General features: G+C 38.8%; 1 protein-coding gene across 14 annotated transcripts in view; it reads left to right on the top strand.

Moving 5' to 3' along the window:
- Nucleotides 1-14637, top strand: part of UVRAG (UV radiation resistance associated) — a 319164-nt gene that overhangs the window by 51524 nt on the left and 253003 nt on the right. For 11 of the 14 annotated variants that reach the window (XM_078340191.1, XM_035265389.3, XM_078340192.1 and 8 more), the window contains one exon: nucleotides 7401-7562. The exons of the other annotated variants lie outside the window; for them this stretch is intronic. In XM_078340191.1, the coding sequence (XP_078196317.1) occupies nucleotides 7401-7562 (162 nt within the window). The remainder of the gene's footprint in view (nucleotides 1-7400; nucleotides 7563-14637) is intronic. 14 annotated transcript variants of the gene reach the window in all.

Genomic DNA, 14637 nt, shown 5'->3' with positions numbered 1-14637 from the left:
AAATAATAGTCTTATGACTTTTCAAAAGGAGCAGATCAGTGTAACCAGATCAAGAAACACAATCATCTCTTGCTTTTCAATCACTACCTTTTTCCAGAGAGAACCTCACTTCTGATATCTAACACCATAGCTTACTTCTGCCTGGTTTTGAACCAGGTAGAAGCCCTTTGGCATAAGCCTTATGGCATAAGCCCTTTTTTTTTTTTTTTTTTTTGAGATGGAGTCTTGCTTTGTTGCCCAGGCTGGAGTGCAATGGTGCGATCTTGGCTCACTGCAACCTCTGCCTCCCAGGTTCAAGTGATTCTCCCACTTCAGCCTCCCAAGTAGCTGGGATTACAGGCACCCACCATCATGCCTGGCTAATTTTTGTATTTTTAGTTGAGACAGGGTTTCACCATGTTGGCCAGGTTGGTCTTGAACTCCGTACTTCAGGTGATCCACCTGCCATGGCCTCCCAAATTGCTGACATTACAGGCATGAGCCATCATGCCTGGCCTAGCCCTTTTTATTTTTTGAGACAGAGTCTCACTCTGGTTGCCCAGGCTGGAATGCAGTGGCGAGATCTTAGCTCACTGTAACCTCCGCCCCCCAGGTGGAAGCGATTTTTCCACCTCAGTCTCCCAAGTAGCTGGGATTACAAGTGTGCGCCATCATTCCAGGCTATTTTTTTTTTTTGTATTTTTAGTAGAGACAGAGTTTCACCATATTGGCCACATTGGTCTCGAACTCCTGACCTCAAGTGATCTGCCCATCTTAGCCTCCCAAAGTGCTGGGGTTACCGGCATGAGGCACTGCACCTGGATTGCATCTGCTCTTCTGCTCAGCATATTTGTGAGATTTGTGTATGTTTTATATAGCAGTTCACTAATTCTAGTGAACATATCCTATGCTGAACATAGGTGTGCATTTCTCTGAGGTATGTACTTAGAAGTAGAATTAAGTGCTGGGTTGTAGGTTATGTTCCACTTTAGTAGATATTGCCAAATAATTTCCCCAAGCATCCATCTTTTAAATTTTAGCCATTCTGGTGGGATTATGGTATGTTGTGGTTTTAGTTTACACTTCCTCATAGACTACTGTAGTGGAGCACTTTTCAAGTGTTTATATTATTGGCTGTTTAGATATTCTTTTTTGTGGAGCACTTGTTCTGGAAAATCATGACAGTTAATGCCAGTTAAGAATAAACAAATCTGCTGGGTATGGTGGCGTGTGCCTGTAGTCCCAGCTACTCAGGAGGCTGAGGCTGGAGGATTGCTTGAGTCTAGGAGCTCTGGGCTGTAGTGCGCTATGCCGATCGGTTGTCCGCACTAAGTTTGGCATCAATATGGTGACCTCCTGGGAGCGGGGGACAACCAGGTTGCCTAAGGAGTGGTGAACCGGCCCAGGTTGGAAACGGAGCAGGTCAAAACTCCCGTGATGATCAGTAGTGGGATTGTGGCTGTGAATAGCCACTGCACTCCAGCCTGGGCAGCATAGCGAGGCCCCATCTCTTTTTAAAATAAAAAATAAATAAATAAAGAATAAACACATCCTGGATAAGCACTGGAAGTTTTTCAAAAGTTTATGGGATATATTTGATCTAACGTGATAGTTAAGAAGTCCTTTTTCATGCTCTTTTTGACTACTCAAGGATAAATGGAGTTAGTGGTCTGTTGAATTCCACTTTAGGAAAATGTTACCATTTGCGTTTTTCATATCCATATTACCTTTTAATAGGTTTCCTTCCTCTCCCTTTCTTAAATACTGGAAGATTATGTAATCTTTTCTGCACAACTCAAGGTTATCATGAGGAACATTAATGACTATATTATACTTGACCTTCAGGGGCTGCCTGGGACATAAGGCCCCATTATTCTTACAGTCCCCACAACATGGCCTTCCTCATATGCAAAAGTGACCTAATGCTCCCATGTCTTTAAAGTCAGGGTCAGATATTGACTTTGTTTTCCTGTTCCAGATACAACCAACCATATGACCTTAGACAAGTGACTTCGTAATTCTTAGCATCAGCTTCTCCTGAAAAATTGGGATAATGCTGTCTGTTTCATAGCACTCTTGAGTTTCGTGAAGATTAAGTAAGAATATATAGTCAAATGAGTAATATAGTACCTGGCACACTGAACCTTTGGTAACGGGGCTGGATATTGTGGAGGATAAATACACTGGTAGAAATCCCTGCCTTTGAGGAGCTCACATTCTGGAGGGGAAGACAGGCAAAAAAAATCAGTGATGGTGATGTGATGTGTCATGCCAGGTGCCATAAGAAAGTTAACCACTCACAGGTTCCTGTGGGAGCATGGAGGAGTGGCAGCCAGTCCCAGGGATATCAGTGAACACACAGCTCTCATTGTTCCCCCTTTCTTGTAATAATTATACCAGTAGTAAAAATGAGTAAAATCGTTTTTATTCTCTGTTTATAAAGCATGATTCATATTAGGTGAGAAAGTGAATCACTTTTTCCAAATGAATCTTAAGCTATGCTTTGTGGTCTTGGCCTTAAATTTAATATTTTCAACCCCAAAGTGATTAGGTCTTCTTGCAGCAATGTGCCAGGAATAGGTGTTTTTTTGTTGTTGTTGTTGTTGTTTATTCAGCCAATATTTGAATACTTGCTGTGTCTCCAGGTAACTGTATTATCTGCTTGGGAAAACAATAGCAAAACAGCCCCATCCTCACAGTGGGTAGCAGGCAAAGAAGGCTGACAGTTGAGGAGAACTGGGAAGGCCTCTGAGGAAGAGATGTTTGAACTGAAACCTAGTGGTCAGAGAAATGTTAACCAGGAAAGAAATGGGTGGGGGTAGAGGCAGGGAGGGGCTCCAACCAGAGGCTCTCAACTTCCTCATTTCAGAATTTGAGTTGGACTAGGCAAATTCAAAGGTTTCTTTTAGTGCTCACCTTCCTGGGATATGTAAACTAGAGGAAGCCCTCATTTTGTATTTGTCCTGTAGTTCATGTTAAATTAAATCAGGTATAATGCTCAGCATGTACTTAATGGCTCACAGATGATTGCCGTTACTCATTTAAAGTAAAATTGGTAAAGGATACTCAGTTCAGGGAGCAAGCACATCCTGAGGCTGCAGGCCTGAAGGCTTTTCCCAGTATTCCTAGTTACAGGTTTCTCAGCATCCTGGGTGGACAGTTGGCTGAACTAGTGAAGGGCCCGTTCCTTCTTAGCTAATCTGTAATGAATGCTTCATTCTTGTAGTAGTGGTCTAGGCTTTGCTATTATGTTTAGTCACTTGTTTTATCTCAGCCCTAGTCAGCTGCAGAGTCTGGTGATGGAGCAGCAAGAGCAAGAGTGAAACCTGTGGAATCTCCGCAGTTCCTTTCTCCCAGAGAATAGGGCATAGGCAGAGGGCAGAGTTCTTTCTTCCTGTTTCTGCCTCTGGCTGTGAGATCTAAAATAAGGAAATTGTTGACATTCCCTTTAGGTCTCCTTTGTTCTAAATTCAGTCTTTTGTAGTTGATAGAAAAACAAAACAAATACACAGAATGAACATGAGACAAATTCTAGAGACTTAGATTCAAATTCTGATACTGTTTTTACTAAGTGACCCTAGGCAAGAGACTCAGCTTCTGTGTTTTATTGATTTTAATTTTTTCACAGTTTAACATTCCTGGGCAATCTAGATCGATCTTAAAATCAATTCTTTTTAGTTGTATATAAAATTATGATGTATTTTATACTGGTGGTGTCTTGGATTTGATGAAATATGATATTTTGTCTTAACTATTGGAATTAACAAATTGTCTTATTTACTTCATGTGGATTTATCGTTAGGATTAACAAGGCTAATTTATTCAGCAGTTTAAAAATTTGTATGTGCCAAAATAAGCCTTCTTCTATGCCCTTTTTTAAAATCTATTATTAATACTTTATATAGTAACTGTCACTGGTAAGTATTAAAATAGTAGCTATTGCTATAATTCGTTATTTATTACTATTCTGTTCAAGTTTCATGAAAACCCTGTGAGGTGATAGTTTTTATAACTGAAGATTCTGAGACACAGGGGATCATGTAATTCAACAATGTGGCTTCATTGTACCACTTTCCTCTCTACCACTCTGCCTGTCAGCTTTCTTCATTTGCCAGATGAAAGGCTGAAGCTACATGACCCTTCAAAGCCGTTCCAAAAGCCAGTGTTTCTGTTTGGGTGACTGCTGCTGTTCCCAAGTCCATCCACATTTCTAGTGATTACTCCTATGTCTGCGTAGCTTAGTGGTCACCCAGTGATCGGTGACTTTATACTTCTATACCTCAAGCCAGTAACTTCTGCCACTGGATTGTGAGTTTTGTCCAGTTTTACTGTTGCTTTTGTGGGGAAAATTTAGCTAAGCTACTCATTTTATCATGTCAGACATCCCACTCCTCCTTTAGATTCACTCTTGTAGATACCATTTATTTGCTATTCATTCTTTCTTGTAGCAAAAATGTTCTGACTTCACTTTGCCTAAAGTGCATCCTACTTTCATTTATTTCCTCTACATTAAACATGAGGACTTTCACTGCTGAATGTAAGGAAATCAACCTTACTAAATTACCAATTTTCATATTATGTAAATCAGTAAATCAGAGGGTCTTCAGATAAGGGTCACTAACTGTTCTTGGTTTTGTGGCAGTTTTCTTTAATGCGCTCATTTTCTTTAATGAGCATATGTTAGTGTCACACTTCCAAGTTTTCTCGTCCGAAAATGTATTTATTTTACTCCGATTCGTGAAGAATATTTTCATTAGGTGGAATTCATAGTTGTCAGTTATTTGGTTTTATGTGTTCTGATATGATTTCATTTATCTTGCTTAGGACCTGTTAGGTGTTTAAACCTGTGAATTAGTTTTTTTTTTTTTTAATCAGTCTAGGAAGTTGCTACTTATCTTTTCAGATAATTTCTTGCTTCCTTCCTTAATCCATTTTCTCTCTCTGGACTGCTTACTAAATGCTTATCAGATCTTTTACACTGTCACCCATGTTTTTAAACCATTTTTTCATATATAAATTTATTATCTCTGCTGTATTCTGTGTAATTTTTTTCTTCCAAGAAAGGTTCTCCTCCCACTCCTCATGGCCACCTTTCCTATAGACATTTGTGGGTAGGGATTTGGTGGACTTAGTTTAGTTTCACTCATGGTGTTTAGGGATATAGACCTTTTGTGGTCCCAGTTCAGTGTGGAGAGAGATGTTTTTTAGCCATGGGTGGGACCTGGGCTTGGCTCTTGAATTATGTTCTTGTCTCCTTTAAGAATGCTAAAACTGGCCAGGTGCAGTGGCTTACATCTGTAATCCTAGCATTTTGGGAGGCTGAGGTAGGGGCATTGCTTGAGCCCAGGAGTTTGAGACCAGTGTGGACAACATAGTGAGACCCTGTCTCTACCCCAAAAAGAAAAAAGAAAAAGAATGTGGAGGCCGGGCATGGTGGCTCACGCCTGTAATCCCAGCACTTTGGGAGGCCAAGGTGGGCGGATCAGGAGGTCAAGAGATCAACATCGTCCTGGCCAACATAGTGAAACCCCATCTCGACTAAAAATACCAAAAATTAGCCAGGCATAGTGGTGGGTGCCTGTAGTCTGAGCTACTCAGGAGGCTGAGACAGGAGAATCGCTTGAACCTGGCAGGCAGAGGTTGAAGTGAGCCAAGATCATGCCATTGCACTCCAGCCTGGGCAACAAGAGTGAAATTCCATCTCGAAAAACAAACAAACAAAAACCAAAGAAAGAATGTGGAAACCAAAGCCCCAGCTTTGTATAGGTTCGTCATGGCTTCATGATAAAGCCTCTGGATCACCACTTATCCCTCTGGATTCTTCTTGGCTTAAAAATTCTTGATGATAATGGTGATTATTCTTACTATTTAAAAACATTTTAGCTGAGACATTTTAGTTGGTTTCAGTGAGAGGATTGTCTCGTCTGCCATTATCAGATATGGATGGCTCCCTTCCATTCACCCTTGGGCCATATAGTCTTTTATATTTGCTCACATATTTACAATTGCCGGTGCTCTCATTCCTCCGTCTAGATCCACATCTATGTCCAGTGTTGTTTCCCTTCAGCCTGAGGAACTTGTAGCATTTCTTGTAGTGTGGGGCAGCATAGTTACTCCTAGACCTTAATGTTATTTTCACATTTAAATGAAACTCTGCCCCTATTTAGCAGGGCTGCTAAAACTAAGTTATAGTGGCGTACAGACTGGAGATCATGTAAGAGTAGAATTCTGTTGATATTAGACTGAAATTCTTGCATGGCTAGACTTTAGTCTTTATACAATCCAGTATAAAACTGACTGCATAAACGTGCATGCTGTGTTATCATCATGCTATTTGTGGTAGGATTTCACTGTCCCCTCCCACCTCACACTTTGGTCAGGAAAAAAACTGCCACAAGATAGCAGTTAGTGACCGGTAGCTGAAGACCCTTTGATTTACCGATTTACATAACATGAAAATTGGTAATTTAATAAGGTTGATTTTGTTACATTCAGCAGTGAAAGCCCTCATGTTCAATGTAGGGGAAATAAGTGAAAGTAGTTGATGTATTACATTGTAGTTCATTCCTTTGATGTTATGAAAGTTCTTTAACATTTTATTTTTCAGAGAGGGTTTCAACTATCTAGACGATTCTCTTAATGAGAAATAATGTTCTTTCAGAGCATAAAGCTGACCTTGTTATTTTCAACTTGAAAACATTTCAATGGCCCCACTGTTGAAGAGAGTCAAGTATTCCTGGCTTAGCAAAAGGCATCAAAGGATCCTAGTGTCTGTCCAGCTTTGTGTCCTGCCACTTTTGTGTCGTGTGCTCCAGCAGTCATTCTTAGTGCTGTGACCACACCTTGGCATTTGACACCTCTGAGCCCTTGTCATCTTGTGTTCCCCTTTGCCCGGAATTCCTTATTTTAATCTGGTGAAAGCCCTCTTATGTGTTAAAAGCCAGGTTTCACAGCCTTTGTGATAGCATCCCTGTTCTTCATAGTTTATTTTTCCTTTCTCTGCTGCTGTGTTGCCTTATGCATAATTCTGTTATTGAACTTTGCACAAACCAATGTAATTTAAATAGAGGTTTGAATTCAACAATAAGTTGGAGCCTCTTTGAGGACACTGTTTATGTGTTGGCTCTTAATCATGTATTAAGTGTTGAATAAATGAGTGAATTACCATATGAAGCCATGTCAGTGAGAGATGGGAATATACACTTCTTCTAATGACTATAATAAGTAAGCAGAAAAATTCAAAAGTACCATTATCACCCCTTTTGTGTTCATTGGAATGTCTTCTTGGTTTACTTAAGTTTGAAATTTAATGTATTTATTAGGTCTTTTGGTTTTGAAAAACAAAGCAATTCACCACCTAATTGAAATAATTGTAAACAAGTTAGAGTTGTCCTAAAGCATGTTTTCATTTCCATGAGCAGAATCCAACGTGGCGGAGTCTCGATTTTGGAATTATGCCAGACCGTCTTGATACATCTGTGTCTTGTTTCGTGGTGAAGATATGGGGTGGAAGGGAGAACGTCTACCAGCTGTTGATTGAATGGAAAGTCTGTTTGGATGGGCTGAAATACTTGGGTCAGCAGGTAATTTTTAGACTGTGGTTTCAAGTAGTTGTCATCTCCAAATTAACCTGTTTAACCTTTCTGTTGATTTTTCTGATTCTGTGTTTCTTAGTATAAAGACAGACTCTTGTAACTGTTTACTTAAATTACTAAGAGAGACCTTGTGATCATTTACATATGTTATATCATTTATTTATGTTACTTATGTTGTTATGTTGGAATCATTGCCTAGTTTAAAAAATACCTCTATCTGAAGAAATTTATGAAGACAGATTTGTGTGTGTGTTTAGGAAAGATTGTGCTTTCTCATAGCATTTGGTTTTTCTGTCTTACTGGATGTCCTCACCTAGAATCTGAAAATTAAGTTGAAATAAGGAATATCATGTCAAACACCTCTCTTTTGACTAGTAGGGTTGGGTTATTCCAGAAATAAGAAGAGCTACTATTTATTGAGCACAGGATGACACATGCCTGGATTATATGCTGCTACCGGTTCTCCACCTTTGCTGTACCATGACTGATGTAGCCAATTGATTACAGTTCTCTTTTAACTGGGGTCAAAAGTAGCTCCATAATATTTTCTTTCTTCCTTTCTTTTATTTACTTCTCCTTTTTTTTTTTTTTTTTTTAAACTTAAAGACAGGGCTTTGCTCTGGTGCCTAGGCTGGAGTGCAGTGGTGCAATCATAGCTCACTGTAGCCTCAAACTCTTGGGTTCAAGCAATCCTTTCTGCCCCAGCCTTAGTCCCCTAATACCTCCTGCCTCAGCAAGTAGCTGGGGACTACAGGTAGGTGCCACCATGCCCAGCTAATTTAATTTAATTTTTTTTTTTTGTAGAGATGGGTATGAACCCATTAAAAATCTGAGACAGATCTCAGTTGATTTAGAAAGTTTGTTTTGCCAAGATAGGATGCGCCTGTGACACAGTCCCAGGAAGACATGTGCCCATGGTGGTCAGGCCACAGCTTGGTTTCATATATTTTAAGGAGACATGAGATATCAATCAATATATATAAGAAGGACATTGGTTCAGTCTGGAAAGGTGGTACAACTTGAAGTAAAAGCAGGAAGACTCGAAGCGGGGAGGGAGCTTCCAGGTAACAGATAGGTGATACATAAAGGGTTGCATTATCTGAGTTTCTGATTAGCCTTTCCAAAGGTGGCAAATCAGCTATGCATCTATCTCTGTGAGCAGAGGGGGGACTTTGAATAGAATGGGAGGCGGGTTTTCCCTAAGCAGTTCCCAGCTTGAGTTTTCCCTAATGATTTTGCGGGCCCAAGATATTTTCCCTTCACATGGGGGTTTTGCTATGTTGCCCAGGCCGGTCGTGACCTAGGCTCAAGCAGTCCTCCTGCCTTGGCCTCTTGAAGTGCTGGGATTACAGGCATGAGCCACTGAACTTGGCCTTCGTAATCCTTTCTAACAGTATTCCAGGACAAAATTAGCAATCTATCAGAATTGCAAATGAAATGAAACGTATTTGCTATCATCAGATATAGATTATTATAATTAATGTTTATAGCAACTTTGTGAAGGTTGATATTATTGCCCTTATTTTCCAGCTGAGAAATTGAGCCTCAGAGACTTTAAGAAATGATTCAAGATCACACAGGTGGAGCTAAGATCTAAATTCAGGCCTGGCTGACTTAAAAATTAATTCTAGGACAGGCTCGGTGGCTCATGCCTGTAATCCCAGCACTTTGGGAGGCCAGGGTGGTTGGATCACGAGGCCAGGAGATTGAGACCATCCTGGCCAACATGGTGAAACCCTGTGTCTACTAAAATACAAAAAATTAGTTGATTGTGGTGTCCCGTGCCTGTAGTTTCAACTACTTGGGGAATTGCTTGAACCTGGGAGGCGGAGGTTACAGCAAGCTGAGATCTCGCCCCTGCATTGCAACCTGGCAACAGAACAAGACTCTGTCTCAAAAAAAGAAAAAAAAAAATTCATTCTCTTTGTGCTGTACTGCACTGGTATATACATATGGTCCTTGGTAACCCTCCACTCCACCTTGGAATGAATCCCGTTTCTATTTTGTGATATCTGTGGTACTACTATTAAAGATAATCATAAAATGTTAGTCATAGATTATCTGTAAACATCTTGATGCTTTCTTCACATTTATTCAATATGTTACTTTCTATTTCTTATTAAAGGAACAATTTAATTCTGTGTTTTTTCAGATTAAAAATCTGAAAATCTGGGCCAAGTGTGGTAGCTCATACCTGTAAACCCAGCACTTTGGGATGCTGAGACCAGGAGTTCAAGACTGGCCTGGCCTACGTGGCAAAACTCTGTCTCTTCTACTAAAAATACAAAAATTAGCCAGGCACAGTGGCACATGCCTGTAATACCAGCTACTCAGGAGACTGAGGTGGGAGAATTGCTTGAACCCAGGAGACAGAGGTTGCAATGAGCTGAGATCTCGCCACTGTACTCCAGCCTCAGCAACAGAGCGAGACTCTGTCTCAAAAAAAAAAAAACAAAAAACTGAAAATCTAACAAAAAACCTAAAAATCTCTAGGATCGTTTTGCTTACCATACTTTTTATCTTTAAATTTTTTACCTGTAGTCACCATGTTGTACTCTCTTGAAGTTATTCCTACTGTTTAACTGAAGTTTTGTTTCCTTTGACCAGCATCTTCCCAATCTTCCTCCCCTCCATTTAGCTCCTGCTAATCACCTTTCTACTCTCTGCTTCTATGAGTTCAACTTTTTTAGATTCCACAGACAAGTGAGATCGTGGTCTTACCATATTTTTTTAAATTTTGTGTCCTATAGTGACCAGAACAATGCATATAATATATATGTTCTTTACATTCTAAACTACAATTTAAACATTAAAAAAAAAAACTTTTAATTTTTTTCTCTGTTTTAGGAATTATCTTAATTAAAACTTAAAAAATAATGACTTTTGGTTTAGGTTAGGGCCTTTGTTTTCTCTTTTGCTACTGGATACTTGTTACCTTTAGACTGGCCAACCAGATCCCCGCACTGGGGTATATACCCTGTCTATCTTCCCACATGCCATACTTGGCTCTCTGTGGATAGACTCTGATATTAAGCAGTTGTTTCTCTTCTATCTGAAACTGTTTACATTCTCTGGAGGGTGGTGCTTCTTAACATTGTGATTGTAGGGCTCTAGGACAGAAGGGCTTTTTTGGCCACTGAAGATGGGCTTCATCATGTTTTTCAGGTCACACATTCCTTTGGTGGTGATCTTGTTGACATACCCAACTGTGCTTATATTTAACTGGCCCCAATTTCAGAGAGTTGGCGTTCGGGTATCTTCGTATAAAGTTAGTTATGCTGGAGTAACAGAGAAAAAAAAAAAAAAAAAAGAAGAAGGAAGGAAGGAAAGAAAGAGAGAGAAAGAAAGAAAAAAAAGAAAAAACATGTTTCTTAAAGCAGATAGGAACTTAAGATCATTGTAGAAAGTCAAAACTTATCTATAAAATAGCTATAACAAGTAACATACTGCTAAAAATAGGATTAAATAGAGTTACATAGTTTTGGAGGAATGTGAGGCTGAGATGTTTTAGGACAATAGCCAGAATCAGTTAGGTTCATTGATAGATCGTGTGCTTTCTGCCAGGCATTGTTCTTTGTGTTAAGGATCCAGAGATGTACAGGACAAGGTTCTTAGACCGGGTGTACTGATGATTGATGAAAACCTCCATTGACAGTTGTGAGAGTGGTACAAGGAAGAGATATTTAGACTAGCCTGGATAGAATCAGGGCAGACTGACTTCTGAATAAAGTGTTTTGTTTTTTTTTTAAGTTAGGTTTATTGTGGTACAATTTACATGTCATAAAATTCACCCTCTTAAAAGTGTGCAATTGAGTGAATTTGAAAAATAGATAGAGTTGAGTAACCACCACCATAATAAATAAAGCTACTATGAATATTTAAATATAGGTGTTTGTGGTTCTTTTGGGTAAATCTCCAGGAATGGAAGTGATGGGTCTAATGGTAAATGTTTATTGAAATTTATAGGCAACTGCCAGTTTTCCAAAGTGACCATAACATCCTGCATTCCCATCAGCAATATATAATAGTTCTTTTGTTTCACATCTTTGCTAGCACTTGCTATTTTCAGTCTTAATTTTAACCATTCCAATGGGTTTGAGGTGGTATCTCATTGTAGTTTTAATTTGAATTTTCCTCATGACAAAATTAAATTGAGCCTTGTAAGAAAAAAAGTCTATTTGAGATCAGTCTCTCTCTCTCTCTCTCTCTCTCTCTCTCTCTCTCTCTCTCTCTCTCTCTCTGTCTCTCTGTGTAAAGTGTTTGTTCAGATTTTTTGCTCATTTTTAATTGGGTTGCTTGAATTATTGAGTTGTAAAAGTTCTCTATGTATTCTGGATATAAATCAGTTCTTTGTAAGATATGTGTTTTCCAAATACCTTCTGCCAGATTGTGGCTTGTCTTTCATTTTTTAATGTTGGTAAAGTCTACTGTCAGTTTTTGCTGTTGTGTTTCATGCTTTTTCTGTCTTATCTTTGCCTAACTCAAGATCACAAAGACTTTTTCCTTTATTTTCTTTTGTAAGCTTTCTTCTGGTTTTAGGTTTTATATTTACATCGATGATCCATTTTGAATTTTTTTCTTTCTTGAGACAGAGTTTACTCTTTCACCCAGGCTGGAGTACAGCGGCATGATCTTGGCTCACTGCAACCTCTGTCGCCTGGGTTCAAGCAGTTCTCCTGCCTCAGCCTCCCCAGTAGCTAGGATTATAGGTGTGCACCACCACACCCAGCTAATTTTTGTACTTTTAGTAGAGACAGGGTTTCACCATGTTGGTCTTGACTCCTGACCTCAGGTAATCCACCCGCCTCAGCCTCCCAACGTGTTAGGATTATAGGCTTGAGCCACTGTGCTCCGCCCATTTTGAATTTTCTATGTAAAGTGCAAGGTTCATTGTTTAGCAGATGGATGAACGATTGTTCCTGTACTCTTTGTTGCAAAGGCTATTATTGCTCCATTGAATGACCTTGTCATCTTTGTTGAAAATCAATAGTTGAGAATCATTAGTGTGGTTCTGATTCTGAACTCTCTGTTCTGTTTCATTGATCTGTATTTCTGACCTAATGCCAATACCAAATTGTCTTGATTACTGTAGTTTTAAAATGTGTTTAGAATTCAGTCAATGAGTTCTCCAACTTTGTTCTTTTTTCAGAAATTTTCTGGCTATTCTAGGTCTCTGGCCTTTCCATATACACTGTAGAATAAGTTTGTCAATTTTTATAAAAATCCTGGGATTTCAATAGATGTTGAATCTAGGAAAATTTGGAGAGAATTGACATCTTAATAATATTGAGTCTTTCAGTCTACAGATATGATATATCTCTCTATTTATAAAAATTTTCTTTGGTTTCATGCATCAGTGTTTTGTTGTTTTCAGCATACAGATCTTGCACATATTTTGTTAGAGTTGTACTTATAGATTTTTTCTTTTTTATTTTCACCCGAAGCAGATGCACCTTATAGATATTTATGCTAATTTAAATGGTATTTCTTTTCTTTTCATTTTAAGATATCAACTGGCGTGTATTTCTTTTTTAATATTTCTATTTTCAATTTTTTTTTGCTAGTATATGTAGAAATGTGTATCTCTGTATTGAGCTTGTATTCTACAACCTTGCTAAACTAAAAAATGAAGTCTAGTACTTTTTGTGGTAGATTCCTTTTGTAGATTGCTTATATGGGTTATGTAGCATCATAACTTGTGTGTTTTGGAAGAAATTCTTGTGCTTAGTTTCAGTGGTTAAAACTTTGTATTAATAACAGCAGATTAATAATAACAGCAATTGTGTACTCCTTCAGTATTTGGGTATTTTTATTATTATTTTATTTTTAATTTTTTGTGTGTGTTTGGCTATTTTTTACATACATACAATGACCTGGAGCTTTTTGAGGATCATGTGAACAAGTATTGTTATCTTTCTCAGTATTTAAGTAAGAAAATAGAAGCTCAGAAAGATTGAGTGATTTGCCAAAGATCAGTGTTTGGTGGATTTAGGCTATTAGCTGTTTCATTGTTTAGACTGTATTTATTATTCATTTCACTAATACTAGCAGCTATCTTAAAAAGTATGCTGTTTTTTGACTGGGCGCAGTGGCTCACACCTGTAATCCCAGCACTTTGGAAGCCTGAGGCGGGCAGATCACAAGGTCAGGAGTTCGAGACCAGCCTGACCAACATGGTGAAACCCCATCTCTACTGAAAATACAAAAAATAGCTGAGCGTGGTGGTGCACACCCAGTAGTTCCAGCTACTCAGTAGGCTATGGCCGGAGAATCACTTGAACATGGGAGGCAGAGGTTACAGTGAGCCCAGATCATACCACTGCACTCCAGCCTGGGCCACAGAGTGAGACTCCATCTCAAAAAAAAAAAAAAAAGTATGCTGTTTCTTATAAATATATCAAAATCAAAATAAATGTGAGATTGTGGTTAGATTAGTAGAGTTATAAGTTCTATGATTTCCATAGTAGGATTCTTTTTTTGTTTTTGTTTTTTGAGATGGAATTTTTGCTTTTTCCCCAGGCTGGAGGGCAGTGGCACAATCTTGGCTCACTGCAACCTCTGCCTCCTTGGTTCAAGCAATTTTCCTGCCTTGGCCTCCTGAGTAGCTGGGCTACCACACCCAGCTAATTTTTTGGATTTTTAGTAGAGATGGAGTTTCATCCATGTTGGTGAGGCTGGTCTCAAACTCCTGACCTCAGATGATCGCCCGCTTCGGCCTCCCAAATTGCAGGGATTACAGGTGTGAGACACTTGCCCAGTCCCATATTAGGATTCTAACACAATTATTCTTAGGTCATTAACCTATAATTGATAAAGGATAGTACCCATCACATTTATTAGCATAATTTAACAGTTCCAAAATGTTCACAGTAGTGTGCAATATGAGATAGCCAGTTCTGTTAAGCATGTTTATTTAACAAAGGAATCTTTCTGAGCTTTATGGTTGCATGATTCCTAATACATATTAGATTTTTTTATCAATGTTTTTTACATCTAATTTCCAAAAATACTTCCACATCTTATTATCTCATTCTGTTTTTATGACACTCCTGCACGATAGGGC

This window comes from Callithrix jacchus, chromosome 10 (assembly GCF_049354715.1).
Source record: "Callithrix jacchus isolate 240 chromosome 10, calJac240_pri, whole genome shotgun sequence".
In the NCBI taxonomy this organism is placed as follows: Eukaryota; Metazoa; Chordata; class Mammalia; order Primates; family Cebidae; genus Callithrix; species Callithrix jacchus.
The sequence above is the reverse complement of the archived record's forward strand: the minus strand, read 5'-3'. Positions and strand labels throughout refer to the sequence as shown.